General features: G+C 39.1%; 1 protein-coding gene across 2 annotated transcripts in view; it reads left to right on the top strand.

Moving 5' to 3' along the window:
- Nucleotides 1-25,002, top strand: part of BNC2 (basonuclin zinc finger protein 2) — a 233,101-nt gene that overhangs the window by 136,028 nt on the left and 72,071 nt on the right. For both annotated transcript variants that reach the window (XM_074812594.1, XM_074812595.1), the window contains one exon: nt 253-488. In XM_074812594.1, the coding sequence (XP_074668695.1) occupies nt 253-488 (236 nt within the window). The remainder of the gene's footprint in view (nt 1-252; nt 489-25,002) is intronic.

Raw genomic sequence — 25,002 nt, 5'->3', positions numbered from 1 at the left:
TGGTTTTTGCCTGTGCCTTAATGTGCCTTAATGCCTTAATGATCATCCCTCCCTGTCTTTATCTCAGTTTCCTGGGCCTTTTCTATATCGTTCTTCCCAGTGCTGGGGGGGAAGGGGGGAGTGAGCAGCTTCATGGTACTTAGTTGCCCTCCTAGCTCAAACCACCAAATTCAATGTGTTTAGATAATTCTTTGGGATTACTTTCTTGTCTTCTTTTAGCTCTTCTCTTACACTTAACCCCTTTTCTTTCAGCCTTGGATAAGCTTAGTACTCAGCACCTCTACCACCCAACCCAAGTGGAGATTGTGCAGTCCAACGTTGTGTTTGACATCAGCAGCCTGATGCTCTACGGTACTCAGGCTGTGCCTGTGAGACTGAAGATACTACTTGACCGACTCTTCAGTGTACTGAAGCAAGAGGAGGTGTTGCATATTCTACATGGCTTAGGCTGGACACTTCGAGACTACGTTCGAGGCTACATCCTTCAGGTAGGAAATAAAGCAAAGCATGTTTCCAAACCCAGTTAAATGATTATTTTTATTTTTTTTGTGCAGACATAGTGACTGTGCACCCAAAGAGGTAGAAGGATGTGAAGTAAATTTAGTGTGACATGTTGAAGACTAATGATGGTGTTGATAAAATAAAATATTCAATTTTTCCTAAGCTAAAAAAACGCAGAATCCTTCGTACCATAGTATTTATTTGTACTTGCTTATGCTTATTGTAGGAAATACCTTAAATACTGCAAATACTGAGGTTAGCTAGCTGCAAGCCTGATTTGGTCATCAAAGGCACCTGGCAAATTTTCAAGGGCTACTGTTTGATTTAAGGAACTAAGATCCAAGTCAGCAGCTCCTTCATCTTCTCTTTCCTTCTTTAGCAAGATATCTAATAAGGGGTAGATAAAATGGAGGAGCATGCTTGTGTTGGGAAGTATCCTTACAGTGTAATGTATAAACTGGAAAATCCTGTTTATGAGGCCATTTTAAAAAGGTAGCTTTAAATAAAGGTTACATGCAGATTGGTTAAGATAAGTAAACAAAACATAAAATAAGTAAACAAAAAAAAGGACAGACTTGCTTTATGAGTATGGTCATGAGTATGTATGGTTGCTTATCTGAAGAATTTAATTATCTTTTGGGTTCCAAAGTGAATTATTTTATAAGACTATTTCTGATTGAGACTCTAATGCTACGTGCTTCAGAATTCTAATTGCTACTAACTTTGTGGGAGCTCTTCATCATCTAGAAGTCATCCAGTTATTGAAGTGGACATACCTGAAAAACTTTGAAAATTCTAGTTTCTGATTTATTTCTTTACTTTCTTAGGCAATGATAGCATGCTTGGCACTATACAGAAAATATGGGACTCTTTATTACTGCTCTGAAGAATTCTGACTGTATTTTTAATTTTGTTTTAAATTTTCTGTCTTTTGTGTGAGAGAAGTAAATTAGCCTTACATAATTCTATGGAAACCTTCATATTCTATGTTCTTAAATATTTTCTTAAATGCTCTATACACAGATTTTTGCAGAAAAGTGTTCTGAATTGTGGAATAGTCCTAGAGAAAGAGTAATAAAAAAGCTATTACTTTAATAATGAGATCCTGTTATTCCTATTAGGATATATATAGAATGGAACTCTTCAATTGTTTTAGGATTCTCTCAGGCACCTATTTTGTAAAAGCTGAATGTTACACATGTCAAATACAATAGAATCAATTTTTTCCATTACAAGTCTAAAACTTATGTGTAAGTATATATACATGATATTTACAGAGTAGATATCTATAGATGTTTGTGTGAGATATATGTATGGATATGTATCTATACATATTAGGTATGATATATAATTTAGATAGACATATCATAGATACCTACAGAGATATGTACTGTAATGGCATTATGTGCATATTGCATAATATTTTAGATTCCTGGATTCTGAATGCTACTGATCAAGAGAGCTGAAGAAATATGATTTGCAAAGGAATACACATAAAAAAATGCATCCTTTCTAAGATATAACATTAGAAAATTGCTGTTTACTAAATGCGATTAATAGGCGTAATATATTACAAGTGTAGTATGTAATTCAGTGTCTCTTACAGACAAGAAGACTGACTGAAATCAGTAGTTTTCTTGCCTTAAAGGTCAGAATCAGGCTCGTATTGATTTTGTTTTAATTATCTGAAATGATCTTAATATATGGAAGAATGGCTTGTAATATAATTACATAGAGGTTTATACAGAGTGAGATTGTGACCTATGCATCTGACTGGTGTAAAGGCCCGTAATACACCATTAGGTCAGAGTTCACTTTATCTGGCTAAAACTCAGTCACACTTAGCCCTCAAGGCATGAATTTTACCATTACTACATTCAACAACTCTATATTAAATATTATGTCAGTTAAAAGAGAACAGTTATCAATGAAAGTTAAGGGCAACTGTTACAGTCTTGCCACATATTGACTTGATTAGCATTCAGCTGTGGATTGTATTAGTGGGTGAACGAAGACCTATGGTAGGTGTAGTCAAGCCTGCCTGTTAGTTTAGTTCTTTAATTTCAAAGAATCACAGACCGGTCACGGTTGGAAGGGAGGTCATCTTGCCCCACACCTGTGCTCAAGCAGGGCCATCTAGAGCTGGTTGCCCAAGACCATGTCGAGATGGCTTCTGAATAGCTCCAAGAATGGATACTCCACAACCTCTCTGGCAAAAAATGCATTTTGTTTGTATTAAAGCTAGGAAGCTCAGTATATGGCAGAACTGCTTAGTAAAATGTATATTAAGATAAATCTTGGGAAAATTAATCAAAACTATGATAATAAAAAAGTCTTATTTAAAAAGTAAGTCTATTGCAATTATGCGATATAAAGGAGAAAAGGGGCATGCAGGGAAACTTGAAATGTGTAGTAACACTAGCACAGTAAAAGTACATACAGATGAGAACTACAGGTAATGTCTCCTTTGAGCAAAAGGTGTTGTTCCATGAAGCTCATCGTGGTAGAATTGGAACTCTTCACAGAATTGTTTGAGGCTTTCAAACTCAGCTTTTCCACACAAAAAGCTTCTGATGAAATGGCATGAGCCTCCTATAGAAGAACCAAAAGTATCAAGTACCAAAAGAAATCCTCCAGAATATCGCAGAGCTATGGGATTGTTGGTAGGCTGTTACGCAGTGAATTCAGGAACATCTGACTCTCAGTCTGTAGTTGTTTTTAACTTGTCTGTGCAAACCCGTCTAAGTTTTAACCTAGTCCAGTCAATGCTGGTAAGTTTACTATACAGTCATACATACTCATTGTACATCAAATACACAAATATATATCCCTAGGAAAAGGTTTACATTTGCTATAATGCTATAGTTAGAGAAGTGTAAACCAGTAAAATAGCTTGTTTGTCTCTAATCTAATAAAAATAATATTTTAAACTTGTACCTTGATGAAATTACACTGTTTGGAGTCAGAGGGAGGGGGAAGAGGGAAGGTTAGCAGCTTTGGGAACACTTGCTCAGAAACACAGAACTTATTTGAAACATACAGACTCTGTACTCTTAAATCTCTTCTGCAAGGACTAAGAGAAGTACCAGAATAGGGAAAGGGAATGGTTGTGACAGATTCCAGAATACTTAAGCCTGGTTCAAGTTCCAGTGTTCACCAATTAACTGCAGTACAGAAGATTTGTAAAGCTGGTACAAAATTGGAGTTCAAGCCTTGGGAAGGTCTGAGACATCAACCTGTGCTGAACTTCCCCTGAATCATAAGGGAAGTGTTAAACTACTTTAACATTTTCCTTAAATGGAAGAGGTTTTGAGGAAAAAAAAGAAAAAGATATGTTAAGGTATATGTATCCACTCAAAATCAATTATTTAAGTATTGCCAGATATTTTCTTTTGTGTTCAAGATCCATAATTAAACCCTTTTTCCCACAAAAAAATACTTTTTTCTCAGTAACTTTTGAGAAACACCTCACTCTTTGCTCCACTCGAGAAACAAGAGAAAACCAGTGCCTGTCTCTAGTTGTGTATTAGTGCTGCAAGGTGGGTGGGATTATTTGTAATACCCTCATTTTGACTAATAATGTTTCTAAATGGCAAATTAAAAAGCAGTGGGCAGAGAAAAATGCAGTATTTATTGCTTCATTCAGGGAATACATTAATGGAGCACAGGAAGCAAAGGAACTGTGAAGCCAACGGAGGTAATGTGATACACCACCTTTCACATTTGGGCACAGTCACAGCATTGCCAGTAATGGCTGAAAGGCATTAAGACCTGGCAAGCTTTCTCTGGCCTCTGTGCAATAAAGCTAGCTTCTGGTGAATAGATACCTATCTCTGAAATGTCAGTGAGCGACAGTTTGGTCAGCAGTCTCATCAGGTTGCTCACAGGATTAATGTTTTAGAGGAGGAGTTGTTCTCTCATCTTTAGAAGTGATCCTCAAAATAACCTTACTGCATAGGGAAATTTTATGGACTGCATCAGGGAAATTTTATGGACTGTGTCTACTCCATGTGCATCAAGAGTGCTTCAGTTTCTAGGCCTGTTTATCTCGTAAGTATCTCAAGTAACCAAGTTATTGTATTTGACATGGAGGTATTAGTGAGTCTGTAGGTTATCTGTTTGGAAACAGCCAATGCAACAACTGTCTTTACATGACAAGAAATTATTCTGTCAACAACAGTAGCTGTGTTGGGTCAGATTCTGCACCTGTTACTCAGAGAGATGTGATTAGTGGCTCAGTTGATTTGGGTGAAGTTACTTTTGCTGTAAAGAAGAGCTCAAATGTAAGTCTGCAGCCCTGGTTTGGTTCCAGCTGAGCTGAGTGAAGAGGTAACTTTGCCAGCTGTTCTCCTCTGCTCCACCACTGGAGAATACTTTACCCCACCCATTTGCTAGTGTAACTACATGTGTAACTGCTCCCTAGCCAGGTTCTCTCTAAACAAGCCAGGTTAGAAAAATCCTCCTGTTAAACATGTGCAAGTTAACTCTGATTATTCTGAGAGGAAAGGGCTAGAGAGCAATTATGTCACTAGCAGTGAACTGCTGGGGCATTCAGTTTTTATGCTGGTCCAGCTGCAGATGACAGGACATATGACCACAATTTAGAGGCCATAAACTGACTCTTTGCAAATAATGATTCAGTGTTTTGAGTAACAGCTCAACTCTTTTTAAATTGTTTTGTGATCAAATAGTTGTATTCCCTTAGTATAAAAGAGGAAAATAAATATTATCTTTACAGTACGAAGAGGGAAACAGAGGCACAGAACAGAACATTGGCAGAATCAGGAAAAGGGGCTAGACCTAGGATTACCATTCTTACCATCATTCCCTCGAAAAAAGTAGATTATAGTTAGTAGCTCATAGGCAACATCTTGGCTACCAGACTCTCTGGTGCCACTCACAGCTATGAGAAAATTAAAAAAAAAAATCTCAGAAAACAAAATCAAAACTAAAGCCAGCTGGAAAAATATGGGTATTTTATTGGCCCAAAAGTTGACTCACTCACAAAAGTTCATGCACTGAACAATGTGTGGGGAATCACTAATCCTAAATGAAGGTCTTTTCTATGGCAATGTCAATGCTGAAAACTGATGAAATTCAAAATTATTAGATATAATTTTCTGCTTTGGGAAGACTGGAAATGAGAGTATGATGCTTTTCCTGCCTCTCTGGTTTCATTGTCAAGACCGCTTATTTTAAAAGTAAGAAAAAACCTCTGAAATTACTTACATCCTCTGCCACTGCTGATTTGGGCTTGTGTGTTTCTTTGCCCACAGATCATCAGCACAATCCCTACTTTATGAATTTAGTTAACTCTTCAGATGATGACCAGGATGGACTGTGGTTTATTGTCCCATTGCTGTGTTGGTTCTGTAGGGCTAAAACAACGGCTGAGCAAGAACAACTGTTTCAGCCACTAAAGTCATCTAAGAGTAAACTCCCAGAAGTATACATTGCGGGGGGGTGAAACTTAACCATTTTTTCAAAAGACAACATCCCATTAACTAAAACAAACATTCAAATTGTGAAATACATCGTGCAGGTTAAAGAATTCAGTTCTGAGATTTTTAAAGAAAAATTGTTTATATGCATAGTCAGATTGCATGCTCACATATATTGGTGTTACATTTGACTGATAATTTCTCAAATTTTTGTAAAACATAATTGCTCTTGGTGAAATGGGTTGGTTTTATTTGCTGTCCTAGTTTACCACAACTAGATTGTTCATGCACACCATTGTTACATCCAGATTAGGTCAAGAGATTTGGGGAGAGACCAAAGAAAGAAATTTGAGCACCTTTAATAATACTGTTCTTAATTTCTTTTCTGTTCTTTGAGTAATCCCTTAGCACCTCGTCCCTTCTAAGCATGTGAAATATTAACCATATGCACAGATGGAAATTGCTTTAATGTTCTTAAAATTAAATACTGCCCACCACTGGCTTGTCTGTGGAGGATTTCAGAAAAGCATGGGTTCTGTTGCTATCTGACCTCTTTTAGAGACTTTAGAGTCTTAGCTTTCCTGTCTGTACTCATATGCCTCCTTTTAAGATGTTTGAACTTTTGCTACAGAGCCCAAGTGCAAGGGCTGTTTAATTAAACAGCTTGTCAAACAGCCTCCATTGCTTAAATGTAAGGAACGCTAGAAAGAAAACAAACAAACAGCAGCTCTGAGGATATCAGCTTTTCAAAGGTAGACAAGTGGTGTTAGGTCACTGTAGTGATGATACACTTCCAGTTCAATAGGGTCTGTTATCTATAATCAAAAGTCATGTGAACTTTCTGCCAGTTTTTTTTCCCTCAGGTGCCATTAGCTGATTTACTCTTTCTTTCATAACAATAACAGCTTTAAAGTGGTGGTGTGCTATATTATTCATAATATAGAAAATTAAGAGAAAGAGAAATTTAGCCTTCCAACGTAGCAAAAGTTTGATGACAATTATGCACCCTAAATACAATAAAAATGGCTTTTGTATGTGAAGATGGTGTGTTTCTTTGATATTGCTTCTCATTCCTCATTGTTCTGTTTGTCAGTCCCTTAATTAATACTTTACACTTGTTCAGCTGTGACCATTGCATTTTAAGAAGCAGTCACTTAGCCTTTCCATGTATCTGTGAGTATTATGCCCTTTGTACGTACAGTAAAACTGATGCAGTTAAAGGTTCAGAAGTTTATCTGGTAAAGACTGTAACAAAGCCAAAGTGCAATCAAAGTCTTTCACATGCAAGCTTGTGTTTCCCATAACTGTCACCCACATTTAATTACTTGATAATGAAGAGTTACCCTTTTACAGCATTATTTACTTTTTTCAGCTTTGCTAGATACAATTCTATCTTGTGCTTTTTTTTCCCCCTTGTAATTATTGTTAACACTTACATTTGTTCTTTTGTTCCAACATTATTTTTCAACAGTGGCCCTCAGAGCAACCAAGGCTCAAAGCTGGGTAACGTTTATCCTGACTTCTATTCTCCTAGTACAGATGGGATCTAAATCTGGGTCTCTTTAGTATGTGCCCTGCCTATTTCTTGTTCTCTGTGCCTGTCTGTTCCCTCCTCCCTCTCTTTCCCCTCTAAATTACTTATTCTGTTGTCATGGCCTCCCATTCCTCCCCCCCCCCCCCTTTTTTTTTTCTTGCTTATCTTCCCTTCTTCAGCCTCACCTCAGTTTCACTGCCCCTCCTCTGATCTTGCCTCTTTAGCATGAAGAGATGAAAAGGATCTGTTAGATGATGTGTCCATCTCCTGAGTTTTCCATTCCTCCCGTAGCATCACTGCATGCTAATATTCGTGGCTGTGATAATCTGGAAGAGTTTCTCTTCTCCCATGTGAGTCAGTTAAGCATGACTCCCCTGCACTTCTGTGGAACAGAGATTCTCTGCTATGCCCCTTGCTCTTTTGTATTCATCTTAGCTGTACGAAACTAGGAGTGACTATCCTATCTCTAAACAGAGGGTGGAAAAAGCTCAGATAAACCTTTAAGGTCTGAAAAGAGAGATAGGAAACAGAGCACAATTGCTGAGCCAGAGGGAAGCATTGTTTTATGTTTGAGCAAAGCAGTGCCACTTGTTCTACAGTGTGAAGTGCTTTCAGATTTTCTCTGTATCTGCACTAGCCTAACATCTCCCTGCTGCTTTTGATGCCATACTTCTAATAGTAACACTGCCAACCACACTAGTGCTACATGACTCTATTTATCACGACTGTTAGCACTTGAACCAGGAAAGAATAAAAATAAAATCCAAAGAGTTTGATGGCACTTCTGAATGCCACCAGGACAAGTTACATGACAACAGATGTCTCAGTAACATGCAAAGATCATTTGGATTTCCAGAATATGTGCAGCTGGAGAGCTATGCTATTGCTGCTCTGTGTCTTGCATCTTGCAAGGGTAATGAAGCAGAGGGCTGTATAACCCCTGGTGATCAAGAGCAGTATACATGATGATAGTTCTTAATGACTACTATGAAATAGTCAGCCTTTATAACCACAGTGTTTCACATGGCTCAGAAATGCAAAGATGGCCTTTTTAATGGCAAATATTTTTGGCTGTCGAAGACCAAAAGGAAAAAAAAAAAAAAGAGAGAGAGAGAGACTTTTGTGTAGCTGTGTTTCTCCTACCTGGAATGTGTACTGTTTACAGTACTGGGGGTGACAAGCCATGATCTCAGTGGCTGATGTAGTTTCACACAGCTGGGCACAGCTACTGGGATGCAGAGCATGGAAATCACTGTTACTGAAGGTCTGTCAGGCATTGTGTGCTTGCTTTTTAAAATGGAGCTGAAAATCTCTTCACCTGCCAAAGCTTGAGTTCATGGTCCTGTGTTTCTCTTGTGATAGTTGATGAAATCACAAACACCTATAGCAGAGTGAGGGATGAAGGAGGTGGGAGGAGTAGTTCACTCTCTAGGCTGTTTTAGGTGTGAGTGATGCCATCAAGCACTGCAGGAGAAACAGAGCCCTGAACTTGGGTCTTGGCAGGTAAGCCAAGGAGGAAACTATTTCCAGCTTTCTTGCTTCAGAATGTGTTTGAATTTCTATTAACCATTTATGATTGCATAGGTTTTTCCATGAAATATGTGTATGTGTGCGTATATATGCACATACTTAAATAATCTATAAATTTTATTTATATTTCTAATAGATTGTGAGTGTGTGTGTCTGTGTCAAAAGTCTCTTATTTTTGAGATTGAAAGGGGAGGGGAGAGATGAGCTTTCATCCTAGCCTGGAAAACCACTTTTCTTGCTGACAATGCCATGTTGAAGCCTCTACCGGAACATATCCTGCACTATGTCAAAGAAATATGACCATTGAGTTGAGGACAGGATCTTGGGGTTACTGTCCATCTCAATTTTCTTGTAATAAATGCTGTGACCTGTTATAAAATAAAGAAAACAAAAGGGCATAAAGCTATTGATCAAAGGGAAGTGTGTTTGTGCATGTGGAGGGGGGCGACTTGTGCCAAGAATCCAAGGAATTAACATAATTCTTCTTACAAAATACAGCTCAGAGATTAGAACTTCTGATTTTTATAGACTATGCTCTTCACAGAGGACCTCAGGCTGAATTCAAATCATGGTCCTGGAGGTGATAAGGTTGTGATATTAACCGTTCATCTACACGTCAATGGAGATTAACTCAATTAGAGAGTACGGAGTCCAGACCATGACACTTTAATGGATTTAAGACTTTTCCCAGTTTAGACACCTCTTGCTCTGAGTTTAGGGGTGGTTTTGATTGTCTGTGTGTCAGCACTGGCTTCAGGCACTTAGGAAATTTAGGCCCACAGACACTTAGGAATCAGGAAGGGCCACAGAGAATCGAACTTGTCATCTGTCCAGCATCAGTTGATTTACTGCTTTTCTTGAAGTCCAAGGAATCTCAAGGGGACTTTTTTTCCTTGCAGCACTGATCTTTCAGTGAGGTGCTAGTGCCTGTCCTGAGCAATAACAAGGAACAACAGTGAAGTGCGAGTGACTCTTATTAGGAGGGGTAAATGTCATTAGCACTTACTGTTGCCTTCTAGGCAGTAAGAGCACAGCATTGAATGTAGACAGACAACCCCCTTTTACTTATCAAGGAACATTTTGAATCTAATCAAGATCAACTCTTATATTTTAATTAAGAAATTTACTTTTCTTTCCTGTGCTGAAATATCTTCTATGATTTGGTTGTCATTTTGCAACATGTTCTAGAATTTTGAATACTTAACCTGAAGCCAGGAAACGTATTATTCTACTGGCTCTAATATATTAGCTTGCTGCATGAGTCCTTTGTGCTTCAGCTTGATTTCTCTCCTCCCCCATGGCTTTTACAAAATGTTCTAATCATCCCAATTAATACTTGAATGTTGTTAATTAATGTTTATGAAGTGCTTTGAGATCCTCTAATGAAATAGAATGTGTAATTGTGATTGTTCTTTAGTCAAATTCTGAAACATCACCACCGCTAGAACAGTAGTTTCAGTAAATAATTTTTTTAGTAATCTTTTTAGCAAATGGAAGAGGAAGAATTTGTTTTGTTTCATTTTTACCTTTTATAGTAGAGGAAAATATGTCTCTTTATATACAGTCTTGCTGGATTCTCCATGATTAATCTTGCCAGAATTGCACCCTGAAGTCTTACATTCCTTCTGCTGGAAAGGGTTTGCAAACCTGTGTTACTGACTGACAGTCGTCCTGCAGAGAAGGAAATCACTTGTAGGACAGGTGGATTTTTCAGACTGCTGACCCTGTATATATCAGCTTGCTGGGTTTTGAATGTATCTGTTTAGCTTGCCTTGTGATGTGAATATTGTAACAGAGATAACTACATTTTTATCCATGCGGTCTGGATATTGGATGTCTTTAACTTATGTCCAAGTTGACATATGGTGCTGACAAATAGGAATAAAAGAAATGAGTCTGCTCATCAGGTTGCTTGCAACTTAGCTTATATTGCACCAGGCTTTCCATTAAAACAGAATGGCTCTCAGACTATTTGGAAATCACTAGGACAATGCCTGGGTAATTTACTCTGTTTTGCTTCCTCAATATATAGCTGAATGAGTGCTTGGTGAATGGCTTCAGAAAAGGATAGTCACTATAGAAGGTCAGCATATTAATATGAAGCAGTTCAGTATTACTAGCCTCAGACATCTGAAGATCATAAACTCAGATTCTGAATACTGGGGAATTGAATTAAAATATTAGATTTAATATATTTTATTTTTGCTTTCCATTTTATACTGGAGAAAGTTAGGTATGTATTTTCAAGCTGCTTCTTCCTGTTTTGAAACCTACCATTAAAAAAAATGAAAAACAAAAACTTTTTTATATAAAAAAGAAAACTCAAGAACTTCAGGAAGCAGTACAGTGCAAAAAGCCCACCTTGTAATATCAAGAGATTTTTGATAAAATTGCAAGAATTAGCTATTCTGCAGTAGTGTTCCTGAGTACTAAATAAAACATGCTAGGTATGCAGTGTTACAATCTACAAAAATGCTTTTGTCCAACCCATGTCTTTTAGATAGAATTACATAAAATAAAATTAAATTTAGTTTTAAAGAATTTAACTAGTACTGATTCAATCACTTTCCATGTGTGAGCTGGTTTTTCCTCTTGATAGGGGTATTTCAAACAGTACCACAGGTTGCAAACCAGAGCTCTTCTCTCCCCTTTGTAGGTTCAAAGAGTTGTGAGGTAATGGATATAAGACCCATGACATCCATTTTCTGCCACAGCTGAAGGCAGGGATATGTTTCTTGAGAGAAGAAGGGCATTACAGAATGTAAGAAGTTGTTTTGGGACAACTGACCAGCAGAGGTGGTATGATCCTGAGATACAACAGTAGCTGCTTATGATGTGCATACCATCTCTGACCTGGTCACTTCCAGCCTTCATTTGGAGGCTGTGGCTTGAGGAGCCTGTGTTCCCACAATCACATATGGCTAGCAAGTTGATTTTACATGATGAACTTAAGATGCATCTTCTAAGAATAAGTTTCTCATAATGCCTACTTGTGTATATTCTCAGAGCCCGGTACTTGATGTGTTATGAACTGAACAGCTCTGTAGCCCCATATATATTTCAGTTTTCTAATTTTGTTATTGTGTTATATATATTGCAATATCATTGCATATAGTATTACTACTGTCCTATAACAGTTATTAAATGGAAGATTGTTTATTCTGGTAGTTGGAAGACTATCTGTTCATCTGGAATGAAGAGTTAGTTCTCTCATTGGGTCAATAAAACCATTTCTCTTAGGCATGTAAACACTGTGACATAAGTAACCTGAGCTTTACACTTTTCCCAGAGTCACAGAAATAATAAAATCAAAGGGGTTTTTTGTTTGGTTGGGTTTTTTTGGTGAGTAGTAACCTGCAGGATCAAAAAGATCCATGAAAGTATAGTAGATTAGCATGGAACTACTTGTTATATCAATGTTAAGAATTGTTTGGAGGAGGATAAAAATGTCAGCGCAATAGAAAATTTTACGAGCTTTGAAGCCCTTGTGAGAATTTAAATGTCAAACCAGTTTGAGGTGCTTCAGAAGTGCTTCAAACTGAAAATTTGAAATGAAATTATACATATACTCCCCTGCCTGAGTAATAGGTTCAGTGACATAGTATGAATTTCCAGTATTAGTCACACCAGACATTATGTGTAGCTATAAGGCTTTCCCCTGTCACCAGTCTGCTTTATGTTGAAGTACTCTATATGTCCCTCTGTAAGGTACTCACTTTCACTTTGGCAGAGTGTCTGCCCTCAGTTCATACAAGATAATTGTACTGGAATTTCAGCAGCTACTGCACTGCACAAAAGTCCTTGGGTTTTTTTTATCTAGCTGTTCAAAGGAACAGGTCTTGTATGACATGCTTTGTATAACTATTTTCAGCTTAGTTCAAGAGATGGGAAGGAAGGTCCTGCAAATATATGAAGTCTCTATATGCTCTGTGTATGTGGCCAGGTAGTGGAGAGAGACACTGGTAGTTCCTACACTGAGGAAAAAGCAACACTCATCCTTTTTGAGGCACCAGAGAAACTATACTAGAGAGGTGGGAGGGAAAGAGGTTATAAAAATGCAAACAAAAAGAGTTCTCAGCTAATTAGACACTTGAGACATAAAGCCATAGGGAGCCAAACTTAATTCATTATCCAGAGAACCGCTTAGTCACTGTCAGAAAGTGGGTCCTGATTCAGCAAGGTGCATAAGCACCTACCTAACTTTAAACAATTAATGCCCTTGACTTCAACAGGGATCTACTCATGTGTTTAATGTTAAGCATATGCTTGTATATTTTTCTGAATTGAGGCCTCAATGAATATATGTATGTCAGGTTGGTCAGCTGAGGTCACACAAGTGTTCCCTTCCTGTGGGCAGTGCCCTTTGGTTGAAAAGGAATGAACAGTAGGTTGTGAGAAATATGTTTCAATTAAAAATAGTAAGTTTCTAAAGATTCTTTCTTTATTGTTAGTTGTTTTCACTGGGATAGACTCCATCTCTCTCTGGACTGATATTTATTACATGTCTCAAAACCAGGCCACAAGCTATTGATTTTGTAGCATGTTTTGCAAATGAAGACTCACTAATGAAGCAGATTCTCATCATGAGGTCTCCCAAGTCAGTTTTGCCATGACCATGAAGACCAGGGCCTCACTAAAGGAAGGTCTTAACTTCTTTGGTCCAGGTTGCTGCTCTATTTTTTTTTTTTTTTCTGCCCCCCAGGAGTTTTGTGAGGTAGGTGGAAGAAATAATCAGTGAGCACAAGGTGCTTGGCCACCCAGCTATCCCTTCCCCAGTCTCTGTGGGTCAGGTATGGGTAGCTGCTGCACCCCTGATTCCTTTCCCTTCTAGCTGGCTGTTTACAGCCACCCTAGAGCACAGCTCTTTGACTCCAGCTGTGCAGGGAGCCACGACTTTGCCCAGCGTGTTGCGCTGATTACATAGTACGTACAAATTAAGAGATGAGTTTCTGTTCCCTTTGAAATGTGTGGACATAATTTACCAAATACCCTCTGTGAAAAGGAGGAGGTTTGCCAAAGTGGTTGAAGTACTTGTTATTACATGACTGACTGAGGTAATGTGAAGAACACAGTACAGCTAGGGATCAAATGATCTCCTTCTACGACAGAGTGACCTACTTATTGGATGAGGGAAAGGCTGTGGATGTAGTTTACCTTGACTTTAGCAAGGCCTTTGACACCATTTCCCACAGCATTCTTCTGGTGAAACTGGCTGCTCGAGGCTTAGATGATCGCACGCTTTGCTGGGTAAAAACTGGCTGGATGGCCGGGCCCAAAGAGTTGTGGTGAATGGAGTTAAATCAGGTTGGAGGCTGGTCACGAGTGGTGTCCCCCAGGGCTCGGTTTTGGGGCCACTCCTGTTTAACATCTTTATTGATGATCTAGACGAGGGGATCGAGTGCACCCTCAGTAAGTTTGCAGACGACACCAAGCTGGGTGGGAGTGTTGATCTGCTCGAGGGTAGGGAGGCTCTGCAGAGAGATCTGGACAGGCTGGAGCGATGGGCCAAGGCCAACTGTATGAAGTTCAATAAGGCCAAATGTCGGGTGCTGCACTTGGGTCACAACAACCCCCAGCAGCGCTACAGGCTTGGGGAGGAGTGGCTGGAGAGCTGCCAGTCAGAGAGGGACCTGGGGGTGTTGATTGACAGCTGGCTGAACATGAGCCAGCAGTGTGCCCAGGTGGCCAAGAAGGCCAATGGCATCCTGGCCTGTATCAGCAATAGCGTGGCCAGCAGGGACAGGGAAGTGATCTTACCCCTGTACTCGGCACTGGTGAGGCCGCACCTCGATTCCTGTGTTCAGTTTTGGGCCCCTCACTACAAAAAGAACATTGAATTACTCGACGTATCCAGAGAAGGGCAACGAAGCTGGTGAAGGGTCTGGAGCACAGGTCGTACGAGGAGTGGCTGAGGGAACTGGGATTGTTTAGTCTGGAGAAGAGGAGGCTGAGGGGAGACCTCATCGCCCTCTACAACTACCTGAAAGGAGGTTGCAGAGAGCTGGGGATGAGTCTCTTTAACGAAGTAACAAGTGATAGGACAAGAGGGAATGGCCTCAAGTTGCACCAGGAAAGGTTTAGACTAGATATTAGGAAGCATTTCTTTACAGAACGGGTTATTAGGCAGTGGAATGGATTGCCCAGGGAGGTGGTGGAGTCCCCATCCCTGGAGGTGTTTAAGAGTAGGGTCGACATAGTGCTGAGAGATATGGTGTAGATGGGAACTGGCAGTGCTAGGTTAACAGTTGGACTAGATGATCTTCAAGGTCCTTTCCAACCTAGTTGATTCTGTGATTCTGTGAAATGCAGGGAAGGGAAGAGCCCTTAAGTGTTACGTTTCCAACAAACTTTGGCATGTTTAGAAATCAGTCTTCCTTCCCAGTATCCTGGCCTTTTATTGCTATTGGCAGATTGTCCTTTGTGAATCCATAAAAAACAAATAATACTGCATTTTGTTTGAAGGAAACCAGGAGACTTCTGCTTTAGTGGATGGACTCACTTGGTGTGTGGACTTCTAAAGAATATAGTCTTGGACGTATGCTGTGTGTCGTCCCTATAGTATTAATTCTGCATGGTTATATGGTAAATAATGTTGACTGATAAAAAATAAACACACTCATCATTTGCACCAGATGTTTTATAATAATTTTTGTAACTTTGGTTTTGCTGAAAGGTAGCTGACAAATCTTTGAAGTTATTCTTTTTACATATACAATTTTTTTAAAGTAAATTACAGTTTTACTTTTTGAGCATGGTAGCAGCAGGCAGTGATATTTCCATGCAAACTTGACTATCAAAATCTGTGCTTCCAAATTCAGAGACCTATCTCTGAAGAAACAGTAAAGAAATTGACGTTTCAGTTTCCATCTATGAATAAGAGAAGGAAAATTGTTCACTCTGAATTCTATGCTTTTTGACAGTTATGTGTAGTGAATTAACTTTTCAAATTTCACAGAGTGCCTTTAGCCCAGCTCCTCTAGCATGCATCTGTTTAACCAAAAATTAATTGAAAAATAGGAGGAAAGGGAAACAAAGATTTAATCAATAATATCTGGGAATATCAGTGCAGACATAGAATTTCCAGAACACGACTAATGCCAAATCCCACCTATATTCAGTTCCTGAGTCTCTCACTGTAGCTTTAAAAATGATGTTGTGATTGCTTGATTGTTTTATGCCCAAAAGTTAAGCTGTGTGAAAAGCAGTTTCCACAATGCATAGTATTTAATAAAAATATTTTAATGGCCAGTTGTTAAGATAAAATATAACAGTCTCACTCAGCTTTGGCTATATATTTAGATTTTCGTTCACAGTGTGAGAAGTGCAGACACTGGGGAATCATACCAGTTGTCCATGAGAACCGGAATGGAACAGACAAGGAAAAATAATTAAATCTTAGGAAGAGCAGAAAGTTAAGCTTATGAGTAAGCTTAGCTAATATCACATCCATCCCCAACACACACAGACACATGCGTGCATGCAAACACACAGAGCTATTTGCCTCAGTGATGTTCACTTTAGAACGCCTGAACTGAAAGATTTGGGCCAAATCCTGCAAATGTGCTGAGTCAGTTTATGTCCCTATATTTTAAAGCCTCAGAGCTTTTTGAAGTGTGAAACTTTTCTGGCTCACATATCTCCTCCAGAGCATGCAAGAGCATAATGCCCCCATGGCAAAGAAATGAGAAGTGGCAGTAACTATAAACAGTTTCTTCCCTCCACCTTGGACAAACCCAGCAGTTGCTGACTAGCCCTCTTTTTCCCTTCCAGTTTGCAATCTGTTTGAGACTGCATTTCAAGAAAAGCTGAATTTGGAGCTTAAATATTTAGTTTGTTACCTTTTTTCCCAATAATTTTTATTTTTTTTTTTTTAGGATTAGCCATTTGACACATTTTGTTGGAAGTCAAAAATGTCTCCTTCTAGTCAGACATCTAGTGCAGGGGTTCCCAGCCAGTGCTTTATCGAAGCATGGAAGTCAGTGAAGCACCTGCTTATTGTCTTGTCACCTGGCTGGTCTTGCTGGTGTTTAACCGCTCTACTGCATTAAAATATCACAAAAAAAGCCATCAAATTCTTTCTTAGTTTTTCTCTTCTGTGTAAGCAGTTACTGCAGAGATGTATCTTTGCAATGGGATAGGAAAGGACTCAGAAACAGTTTCTTTCAGGATGATGTTCACATTATGAAAATATTTCCAAAATCCTGATGTGGGGGTTTTGGTTTGTGGGTTTGGGGTTTTTTGTTTTGTTTTGTTTTGTTTTTTCTTTTTTCCTCTGCCTCTCTTAGTGCAGGATTTTACAAGAGAAATAGATTTGAAAGTTTTTTTGTCCAGGCCACCTTTAATATACTCAGTAGTAGAATGCTTCATTCCTTTGGGAAAAACTGAGTAACTATACTATTGTAGGTATTGTAAGAACATTATAATATAAAGCTTAACAATGTGATTTTCAAACTTGGGAGGGGGCTGGCGATAGAAGAAATTATCTCCACAGTAGAAATATATTATTTCTCATATCAAAAGAAAGCTTCTTCGAAAACATTTCCTTTGCTTATTATATATTTTCCCCCCATTTATTCTTGTCAGTACAGGACATATTCAGCATCTGTTCTCTTGCAAAAGCCCTCAGGAAAAATTAAAAAGCTGTTCTTGCAAATTCATCATTATTATTAAGAACCATAATTCACCTCATGGTTATCTCAGCCCTTCTCTAGCTCTTATCTGCACTCTGTGATGACATTACCTTCTTGAGCAAGGCATCGTTCCAGCCTCGTCTCATGTCTCCCACCTTAATTTGTACCGATGCGTTGCAGTTTGGTGACAGGCAGTTGTTCGTGCTTGAATAACCCAAGATTTGAATTCTACAGTTTGTGGCATCCATGTAATGCTTAGCAGTGGGTACAGCTGTTAACTATTCGCTTATAAATAATCTTTTTCCCCTCTCAACCTGTCTCCCAGGTAGTGTACCTGTCACCATTAATAACTCATCGGTAGCTCCCCAGTGATTTGGCCCATCACTTGTCATTCACAGTGGAGTGCTGCTCTGGCCTGCTATTGAAGCTCACACAAGCTCCTTCAGCTATTCACTCATCCCAGCAGCTGCGCTGTTCCTTATTCCTGACTTGCAGGAAATTGTGCTAGTGGCTTCCACCGTTAGGCACCTCAATTGTCCCCTCTCATCGCTGACTGTGCACCGAGCCTTGACTTTGGGAAGTATAATGTTGTCAGCTCCAGAGAGTGACACACGTTACAAATTGTTTGAAGTCAGCTCTCAGCCAGCCTCATTGGTTTCACTGGAAGTGTAACCCTGGAGTTTGTTTGGACCAGTATATGTAGTGATTATGTGCACACATCTATTTAATACTAAAAAGTTTGTCTTACTGTTTATTTTTACTGTGGTAGTAGCCTCACTGACATACATGCTCCACAAATCAGAAGAAAAACACAACTGAGGCTCTGTATTGATTACGTATTTTGGCATGGGAGGGGGAGGGAAGATAGAAGTGGCTTTGATTGCCACCTTGCTATAAAAGATTAGGTTTTTACTCCATTACTCAGCAATACAGCATAGTTGTCCCTTCGCTTTGAGAGTGATATGCTTCCTTTGCTAAGGAGCCCTGACTGGTGTATTTATTGTTACCTAATCCTCTTGCTTAGTAGAAACTTAGTGCAAGCATGGTGCAGTCTGTGGGCAGCAAGTCATTTAGGGTCAAGACAATAAAGAGATAGGTCTTGTGAACAAAGATAGTGCTTTGAGAGGCATTCTAAAAAGTGAAGCGATACCTAAGTAGCTGCTATCTTAGTTTTGTAGCTGTTGGATTAAGACAAGTTTTTGCTTTACCTATTTCCTGAGTAGACACTGGGGCAAAGTAACTTGCACCATTTAACAACTGTATTTACATTAGTAGAGATGGTACTCTTTGGTTTGAACACTGACCTTGAATTAATTGCTAATGTAAACATTTTCTGGGTGTACTTCTAACACATCAGTGACAATCAGAACTTTTCTGCAGGAATGACACGACAGGAATGACACTTGCAGGAATGCCCTGAGGAAGGCACTACTGGGAGAAAGTGCCTGTGCTGAGTTTGGATGATGAGTAAATGGCAACTCTGAGAGGCTGACATCCCACACAAAAAGACCCAAAGGTGAAACAGCCCCTCCAAACTCTGTAAAACTTTAAACCACTGGTTGTATGGAGGCACATCGTTAATGGATGAGTACTACTGCTTACTCACAAGAATGTTATACCATGTGTACTTAAGGCTTTTTGTCTGGACTACATGTTGAGTAGTAAACTCCAGGAGGAACACTAAGTTAGCAGAAGCGACTTGCCCAAAGTAACACTTCAGTGAGGTGAGCCAGCAGTGGAATATTTGACCCCTAATTCTGGGATCTTGTAGTACTTGTTACCCAACTAAGCAGTAGATTGCTGACCTTATTGGGTTAGGTGCAAAACCCATTGAAGTAACTGGGAGCAATTCCACTGCACTCAGGTAACCAGCATAGGAGGTAGGTACCACTTCAGACTTTATTTAAGGACGCAATTCAGGCAGTGTGCTGGGGTGATGCTGGCCCTGTATGGAAGGGAAACCTCACCTTGTGAAGGAACTGGCATGGATCTTCCTTTTGGGCATCAGTATACTGGACTGTTCCGCTCTCATGGGGTTGCTGGTTGGAAGCTCTTCTTTTCGTTGAAATAAAAGCTTCTTCCTCACAATTAATTATTAAGCATTCCAGGGCTCTATTATATATTTATATGTTCTTGAGAGCTCTTCTCTTACATGCTCTCTCTCTCTCTCTGTCTCTCGTTGGTGTTATAATGTCGTTCTGATAGCTGTTCACTTGCTTAATTTCTCTCTGTCAGATTGAGGTCATCCAAACAAAAAAACATTGTATTACAGAGGGGATCATAAAAGACCAACAAGGGCTGGAGGCATTGTAAATTAGTGGAAGACTATTTTTAATTCTAATAAAATCAAATTCTATATTGATTTGGAATATTTAGATTCCACTTCAAATTTTAGAAAAATTTTACCTTACTGTAGACTAACTATCCTGTGTGGTTTGCAGTTCTCTTTAGGCACAGAATACTTTCCTAAGTTTTTGGCTCCAGTTGTTTTCAGCAGGGAGAAAATTGTCTGTCTCCAAGTTTATTACCAATGTATTTTCTTTTTTGCTTTCCTCTCTGTCACACTTTTATTTTTTCTTGCACCTCTGCTGGTGTGAGTAGTTGTTCCTCAAAGAAATCTTTGAACGTACATACACACACATGCACTCACATTGACTCACATTCTCCCCTACCTCTTCAGCAGTTGCTCTCAGAAAGCGCTCAGATATCACTTCTCAGACAGTAATGCATGTTGCTGATTTGCTTTATTGCTCTCTCATTGGTTTAAAGAACTTTCTTTCTGCTGGACACAGTGAGGTTAAAAAAAAAAAGTTAGTGGTTTGGCACTTTCCAGCTGCTTCTCAGGAGAATATAAAGTGCCTGTGGAACAGGTCCAAACCAGTGGATGTTTAAGAGAAAGAGAAAAAAAAGCTAGCTGAAGAGCAACATTCTTGTGTGACTTCGTTACATTCTGTCGTGTTAAAAAAAATTGTTTTGCTTTACAGTTTTAAACACTCAAAAAAAGTTAGAGGAACCAAATGACCTCCAGGCCTGTTGGCTCTCCAGACTCAGTTTATCAAGTCTCCTCCGCCTTTTTCCCTGTAAAAATCCAGAGTGAAGTGTGAAAAGCATCAGAAAGTCTCATTTGTGCCAGTGCAGCCTTTTAGTCGCTTGCCAGCACCTTCATCTCTTCATATGTTTCTAGCTAAGGTCTAACATGGAACAAAAACCCGACAGCAATAGAGACCAGATGCCGGTATTTCTTCTCTGTCACTTGGCTGCTGAGCAGATGGAATTTATATCAATCGGGCATGCTAGGAGGAAGAGGCCGTGGCAGCCAACATGTGGAACTGGGGCTGAGTGACATTTTTGCTAATGTTTTGTCCTTGTAGAACATTATGCTTCCTCTTTGCTTATGAGCTGTGGTTTTCCTGACTCAGACGAGGTTCCAAGCCCAGCTGGAATGGTTGTCTCCCCACCACCCCCCTTTTAAGGGAGTGCTGGGAGCGATGGAGGAGTAGTGGGGCCCTGCACAATGGAGCTCTTTATAAAAATACCTGACATCTGCATGCAATGCACCGAAATCATCTTAGCTGAGCAGAGAAATTCATTGGGCATTACCAGTCACTTTTTGTCTGTTTTTGTATGCTTGTTTGATTTATATAATGAGTGAATGCCTCTGGCAAAGGAGTACTTTGAGCATGTTACTGGACAGGAGCAATTTTTCCAAGAGGTATTGTCATATGTGGTCTCAGAATAAGAGTATTCAAGGGGAAAAAAAAAAAAAAAAGGCAAAATGGGATTTTTCTTGCTGTTTTCAATCACCTCTTGGGGAAAAATAAAACCAAACAAACAAACACAAAAAACCCCAAGAAGCAAATCCTTGAGAAAACTTCATAAAGCATAAACTACTCCAGTACCCACTTGGTGAGGCCATTCTGCAAGCAGACATCGTGTACAGCAGAAGCCATAGAATGAACGTGGGCAGGAAAGTTTTGGAAAGTGATATCAAGACTACCTATACACAAAAAGTAAGTTCCCAGTGAGGTTGCCAAAATCAGCAAAGAAACAAAGCAATTTGAGGCAGTTCACTTCAAAAGTAGGAGAAAAAAAGAAAAAGTTGTGGAGGGAGTGCCACGGTAGTGTGGTTTCTGTTCTAGCACTGAAACGGTTCCTCCTCCACATGAACAGCAGTGTGATTAGTAAACAGAGAACTTCTTGTGAGTAAGGAGCTGCACAAATCAGACTCCAGTATCAGGAATTTATTGTTGTGCCCAAGTTAAGTGGTTTATAAACACTTGTGCAATTAATTTTAAATCAAGCTTAGACTTACATTATATAAAAGTAAAATAAATAAAAAGACTTGAGCACTGTAATTTGACAGAATTTGCTGCTCTCTTTAAAGAGGGAGTGGTGCAGGAAACATGAGTTTTTGCATCCCTGAGGACTTCTGTTTGACCTGTGTGTCTCATCCTAAACTCTCCAGCCAGCCAGCCTCCCTTCATCTGAGAATGCCTTTGTAGCTTGTCGATTTCTCTCCTGATTGATCTGGAGGGGTCACTAGAGAGTTGGTGTGAGGTGTTACCTCTTCTGTCATGTTGTGAGTGAGCTGTCTGAAGGCAGCTTTGAGCTGGTTTGGGAATGGAGGGCTGAGTGCATTCCAGAACTGCAGCCTTGTAAGTGCTTTAAAGATTTGCTTCCTGATTGAACTGCTAACTTGTCCTGGAGTTTTGCACAGGTCTGATGTTTTGCATACTGACCCTGCCAGTTATATGGAATCCAAAACATTTAGCAAATCAAGTCAGGTAACAAGTCACCATGATGTACATTTTTGGTGAATATGAATTAGAGAGTCTTCCTTTTATAAAGCAACATGCCGTGTTTAGTAACACAGCAGTAGAGAAACATACAAGTGTTAAGTGATAGTAAGATGAACTAAACTTCAGTGCAGCCCAATGCAACAGGTGGAGGCCACATGCATTTTAAACAGTCATATGGTATCTTGCATGCCATCAGCTCAGTTATATTTCATTCCATTGTGAGCATGAATAGCACCTTCTAGAACCAAGCCTTTTTTTCTTTTTCTTCTCTTATCTGGCTTACTTGGTCAGACCGAGACCATAATGGACAAATTTTTTAGACTTCCTCCAAGTACATCCATTTGTGACTAGGAAGGTGTTTGGCTTTTTTTTTTTTTTTTTTGTTCTCTTCTCTAGTCATTATGAGAGAACATGTAACGAATAAAACACTTTTAAATCTCATCTGTAAAATGAAGCTGGAGGAAATCTATTACAGAATTCTCTTATGCTTCTCACTGGGGGGATGCTTCTGATAAGTAACGCTTCCGCACTGGTTTTGCCACATTAAAATATGGGAGGCAAAAAAATTCCTTGGGCTAAAACCATATTCATGTTTAGACTGATTTCTCATCAGTTTCATCCTGTGATGTTTCAGAGTAGTGTAAGAATAGGGAAAAAGGAGGAATTATCATAGGTCATCGACTTTGCCAGTAAGTTTAGAATTATTCATAAAGAAACTGCAATAGGGGAGTGGACTGAATGGATGGCTCTGATTTTCCCTTGAAGAATGGGATGTGTATCTTGACTTCCACCTCCTGAACTCTTCCATACACAGAGGTAAACAAATGAGCTTTGTACGTGCCGTTGCAGTAAAATCCATAACTCTCCACAAGGCTTGAGGAAATACTTTTTTTAAAAATTTTTTTTTTTTGCTTAGAGTAAAATCAATTAACCTGTGTTTGTGACAGTACGTTAGTAACAGTTTTCTGGTACTGATTTTAATTCTTGCTGGTTGAAAAGAAGAGATTCATGCACATGAAAACAAAGGATCGTGTCACTTCCTCACATCCTTTTAAGTGTCACTAGGGCTGCAGATCTTGGCTACTATTTAGTTGTATTTTGCTTACATACAGTATAAGAGAAAAATTGCCATATAGGGGTATGTAAATCGCCGATGTTTCACAACCCAGCTGAGCTACCCTCTCTCTCCATCACATACACACACAAATGAGCATGTGTGCCACTGTAGAACAGTACATAAACTTAATAAATCTGAATCTTATCTGAATCTGCAACATTTGGGGGAATTGCAGGGAAGGCTGTCAGCAAACAGCCTGCGAAACCTCACATAGGTTTGGTATACAGTCCCCAGATTTTCCAGCCATGACATGGTAGTTCAATTTATACTCACTCTTGAGCTCTGTGTTTTGTATACACTATGTCACTTCCCTGCTTTAGTTGTGTCAGGATGGCTCTGATCACTTTGAGCCACGGTAACAAATAGTGCATTTTAATAGCAAAGGTAATGAAAGTGTGCAGTTGTCTTTAGTTTCTCATTAGGGAATGGCTGCTAGTATCGTTTCCGATTCTGAGGGATACAACTTCCTCTTTTTATCTGGGGAAGAAAGCAAACCTGTGGGTAACGTGAAATCATAAAAAAGGACATTTTAGAAGAACATCCAGAAAGGCAAAGAATATGCTTGAATACCCCAAAATTATTATCTGCAGTTGCTTCTGTGCCAGCTGTTCATTTTATGTGTAAAAATACTAGGTATTTAAATGTGCAAATAGGGGCAAATTCTGAGTATACATTTTTAGAGACGGTTTTCAAAGTTAGCTCTAAATTTTTCTTTCTGTCCCTAGCAAATAAGCATCTGCATCAGTGTGTCTAGTGTACCATTTTCTTCATATAGACTTGGAAAGAACTTCATTATTAATTATAATGCTCCCTTGCTGTAAATAATGAAAACAAAATTAGACTATACACCCTAGTAAGATTGTTCAAATCAGGCTCTTTATCTGTGTTAGCATATGACGGCATAGCATAAGGAAGCAATAGCATAGATGTGTCAGAGAACACAAGTAACAGTCTTAGATTTTTAGGAAATGGTATATGTATCACTCTGTGTCTAGAAAGAAATCAATGCAAGAAAAATAGTGTTGTTTTTCTATGAAGAAATCCAAGCAGTATGAAAATAAATAGGACATTTGGATATTTGATGACCATATATGCAACATGGGGGCAGATGCAAAAAAATAATAAATATTGTTTTTTGCACTGGATTCACAATTCTCTGTTACCTCACTGGGTTAAAAAAAAAACCCTAAAAATCATGCTCATACAGTTGAATATTTAACAGAATATTGTGGCAGAGAAATGGAAAATATAGAAGAGAGCTCTTGTGTTTACCAGGCCACCCTGAAAGGCAAGAGGGCATAAGGCACTTATAAACAGTGGCAGAGCACAAGCAATGTTGTCTTTGAAAAGTTTTCATTTTTCCCTTGAATCAGCTACAGTCTCTTGCTTGAGGTCACCACAGTTTGCAATTTTTGGCAGAAGGCTTCTTCCATTTTTGGTAGTGGCAGTC

The sequence above is a fragment of the Strix aluco genome, chromosome Z (assembly GCF_031877795.1).
Source record: "Strix aluco isolate bStrAlu1 chromosome Z, bStrAlu1.hap1, whole genome shotgun sequence".
Taxonomy (NCBI): Eukaryota; Metazoa; Chordata; class Aves; order Strigiformes; family Strigidae; genus Strix; species Strix aluco.
The sequence above is the reverse complement of the archived record's forward strand: the minus strand, read 5'-3'. Positions and strand labels throughout refer to the sequence as shown.